The sequence below is a fragment of the Populus trichocarpa genome, chromosome 16, assembly GCF_000002775.5.
Source record: "Populus trichocarpa isolate Nisqually-1 chromosome 16, P.trichocarpa_v4.1, whole genome shotgun sequence".
Taxonomy (NCBI): domain Eukaryota; kingdom Viridiplantae; phylum Streptophyta; class Magnoliopsida; order Malpighiales; family Salicaceae; genus Populus; species Populus trichocarpa.
Window position 1 is genome coordinate 3,138,880 of NC_037300.2, and position 3,702 is coordinate 3,142,581.

Genomic DNA, 3,702 nt, shown 5'->3' on the forward strand with positions numbered 1-3,702 from the left:
AATACATAAATAAAAGAGGGGAATGGATGCCTTTTAATAACTTTAGGGTGAAAAACCAATTTTATCCTTGAAAACAAAACCAATAAATGATGGATTAGGGGCTAATTCTATAATTTCACAATAATCCATTTGTCATGGATAATAATATTTTTTCATTTTATAATATATAGTAAAATGACCCTTATCCCCTTATTTTTAAAAATTAAAATTAAAAAAATACTTAAATTAATATCAAAACGATAACTTTATCTAAAACGATATCAATTAATTTAACCTTTACTGTCATTAAACCTATTAAAGTGTGTAATGTCATGAAGACGAATTCGATTTATTTCACCCATTTAGTATTTTACGTGATCATTAAATTAATTATCGTTAGTTTCTACTTCGGATTAATATTCCACTCTCAATCATTGGGTTTTGCTTTCTCAACTTTCCAGAGCTTATTTATAGAAGCCAACAGTTCCCATATTGTTTTGGAACGACAACGACCCACATTTTGATATAATTGTAATTTTTGCTGCCCATTTTTGGGTAACTTAAAAGGACTGATATTTATTGATCGTTGGAAAGACTGTGATGCATGTTAGTTAGTTTATTGATCGTTGAAAGACTGTGATGTATCTGTTAGTTGGGCTGCAAGCAACCCATGACAGAAAATAACTATATAATTAGATCCCCCCCTCTCTCTTGCTTGAACAAAGCACTCATAGCCTGACAGCCATGATGATCTTGATGCACAGAGCGTTGAATATTGTGTTTCCTCTTGCGATACTCATTTTACTCCTGATAATTCTACCACCTTATCTTGTGTTCAAGTTGCTGAGCTACATTAAAAGATCCATATTCAGTGAGAATGTGGCCGGAAAAGTTGTTCTCATCACTGGAGCATCTTCTGGCATTGGTGAGGTCTGTATCAATCCCAACGCACTTTAGAGTTTAAGGGTTTTTTTTTTTTTTCTCTACTTGATATATAGTATTAATAATGCTGTTATTGTTTTGTCTATGGCCTCAAATTAAGGATCTTGCTTACGAATATGCTGTAAGAGGAGCTAGATTGGCCCTTGTTGCAAGAAGAGAAGACCGTCTTAGAGCAGTTGCTGATAAAGCCCGTAATCTGGGTTCGCCAGATGTTTTTCAGGTCCGTGCGGACATTTCTAAGGTTGAAGACTGCAGACGAATCATTGATGAGACGTTGAACCACTTTGGCCAACGTAAGTATATGTGCATGATCACTTGCAAATACTTTAGATGACGTATTAAAGTTCCAGTTAATTTCTAGGAAATACTTTATGATATCTAAAAACTGTAAAAAAAAAAAAGGTAAGATAAAAATGTATTAACTAAATATACAATAAAAAAACGATTTGCGTAAATATTTACTACTCTTAAGATATTAGAAGGGTAAACTTGTGGTTTTAGAAATTAATTTTATATGCCACGTACGCATAATTAGAAAAACATATATTTTGTGTTTATTAAAATACTATATTACTATAGATTGAGTCAATATTTATTAAAAAAACAAAGTAAAATGGTTTTTTCTTTTGTTATGAAAATTAAATATCTCTAGCACTAATTTGGAGCTAGGAATTCTTGTTTTGTTACATCTAAGTATCTCTGGTATGACTATACCGTACTGGAAATTTATTTTGTGTATTGACATCAATACAAGGCATTAGACATTAATTTGTAGGTGAGGACGATAAATAATTTTGTTAGTTTTGATATCGCTCATGGCTTCTGGGTTCTGCGCTGCAGTTGATCATTTGGTTAATAACGCTGGGATTTCTCAAGCTGCGTATTTCGAAGATTGCACTGAAGTCTCTGATTTGACTCATATTATGGTATGAATCATCATCAACATGCCAGCACCCTTGGAAAACTGGATTTCTTATTGGTTCTAGACTTCTATCAAAACACTATATTATCAATAAAAATTAATATTTAATAACAAATTAACAATATAACACCACACTCTCCTTCTGCTCTGATAGGATGTAAATTTCTGGGGCTCAACATTTTGCTCGCGTTTTGCTATTCCACATCTAAAGAGAAGCAAAGGGAAAATTGTTGTGATATCATCGATAGCTCCTTGGTCTCTAACACCAAAATTAAGCGTCTACAATGTATGTAAAATCCCAATTAGTAGTACATGCTTTCCTTGATCAATTCTTTATTTGCTTTTCTGATTTTTAGTGTTTATCCTTGGCGACTTCAGGCAAGTAAGGCGGCTTTAATAAGCTTTTATGGCACCTTGAGGCTTGAGATCGGTTCGCATATTGGTATAACAATCGTGATGCCTGGGTTGATCGATACAGAAATGACCTCACCTTCTTCGCTAGCCAAGGTAAACACTCCAATAAATTAACTAGTTTTTGAAGTCTAAGCTTCACATTATAGTTGCAAAATGTAGCTGCTGCCAATTATTAACATTGTTTAGCCATAACTTCTGTGTAGTATTCTGTCAAGTATTGTCCACCAAATGAGCCGGCAAATCAATGTGCTAAGGCAATTGTGAAGAGCACCTGCCGTGGCGACAGATACTTGACCGAGCCATCTTGGTGGAACGCTTTGTTTATGTTCAAATCGTTATGTCCAGAAGCATTGGATTTGATTTTGTGCTGGGCTTTTATGGTTAATGGAGCACAAAAGGAAAGACGAATATAAGCAGCTGCTATTATTTTTCAAGATGAACCACGAAACATCAAATATATCAAAGCTTCTATCAAGCTGCATTGGATTTGCTCGTGTGTGTGGACTCAAGATCTTAGAAAGCCTAAGGTTTTTTTATGTTTTCGGTCTATATCTACTGAAGTATGAAGAGAAGATTTTACCTATACTTATGTAAGTGTGAGTGCTTGTAATTTAATTGAATATTAATAATGAGTTTTCCCTTGTTTTCTATTGTGTTAAATGAACAATTGAATGTTTTATTTATATATAATAATTGAAATTTTATATAAAAGCTATTGTTAAAAAAATTGAGCTAGCTAGAAAAAAAATTATGTTTGTGTACATAAAAGGAAAGAAAAAAAAAAGCTTTATACCAAATTGAAAAACTAAAGAAAATAACTCTTAAAAATTTAATTTGTGTATGTTTTTTTGATAACTCGGGGTATCTGGGTCAGCTTACGCGCATCATGACTAATCCCCGGACTCACTGAATACTCTACAAGCCTAGTGAACAGGTAAAGCACCGCAGGGTAACAAGCATACACAAAGAGAATCAAATCCAGATACAGAGAAAAGGAATAAGTTCCTGCCTCTGCTAGACCACTAACTCTGCTAGGCCACTAACTCAAGTGTAAATTTAATTTGTGTATTGTAAGATGGCTTTGATGCCCTATATAGATCCAGGCCTGAACAATTGAGTGTTTGGCATTGTTTTTTCAATGAACAGATGATTTCATGTTATATACGAAGTCACGATGGAAGAGACGTTTGTGAGAGATTCACTTGTAAGAATGTTGATAGTACGTAAGACAGGACACTGACCTACACGACGTGGAAATAGGAATTAGGCCTCTTCTATGAATTACTATTCAAGCATTTGTGCTTCAGTACGTGGCACTGGAACCCCTCGTTGGGATTTTTTGCAATGTAAGGACTATGGACACCACCTATCTCCACATTGGTATGATATTGTCCACTTTGGGCCTAAACCCTCATGGATTTGCTCTTGGGCTATACCCAAAAGGC

General features: G+C 34.3%; 1 protein-coding gene across 1 annotated transcript; it reads left to right on the forward strand.

The window, feature by feature from the left end:
* The first annotated feature begins 702 nt into the window (after window positions 1-702).
* Window positions 703-2,907, forward strand: LOC112324469 (11-beta-hydroxysteroid dehydrogenase-like 4A). Its single transcript, XM_024587263.2, has 6 exons — window positions 703-909; window positions 1,022-1,214; window positions 1,762-1,847; window positions 1,998-2,129; window positions 2,222-2,350; window positions 2,461-2,907. Exons 1-6 carry the CDS (start codon window positions 724-726, stop codon window positions 2,668-2,670), a joined length of 936 nt encoding a protein of 311 aa, XP_024443031.1. The 5' UTR covers window positions 703-723; the 3' UTR covers window positions 2,671-2,907.
* The last annotated feature ends 795 nt before the right edge of the window (window positions 2,908-3,702 follow it).

Excerpts from the sequence above, each read along its gene's own strand:
- LOC112324469 (XM_024587263.2), top strand. The coding sequence starts at position 724 with ATGATGATCTTGATGCACAGAGCGTTGAATATTGTGTTTCCTCTTGCG. Across the intron at positions 910-1,021 it reads CATCTTCTGGCATTGGTGAG|GATCTTGCTTACGAATATGC; the intron begins GTCTGTATCAAT and ends CCTCAAATTAAG. Across the intron at positions 2,130-2,221 it reads CAAAATTAAGCGTCTACAAT|GCAAGTAAGGCGGCTTTAAT; the intron begins GTATGTAAAATC and ends TGGCGACTTCAG.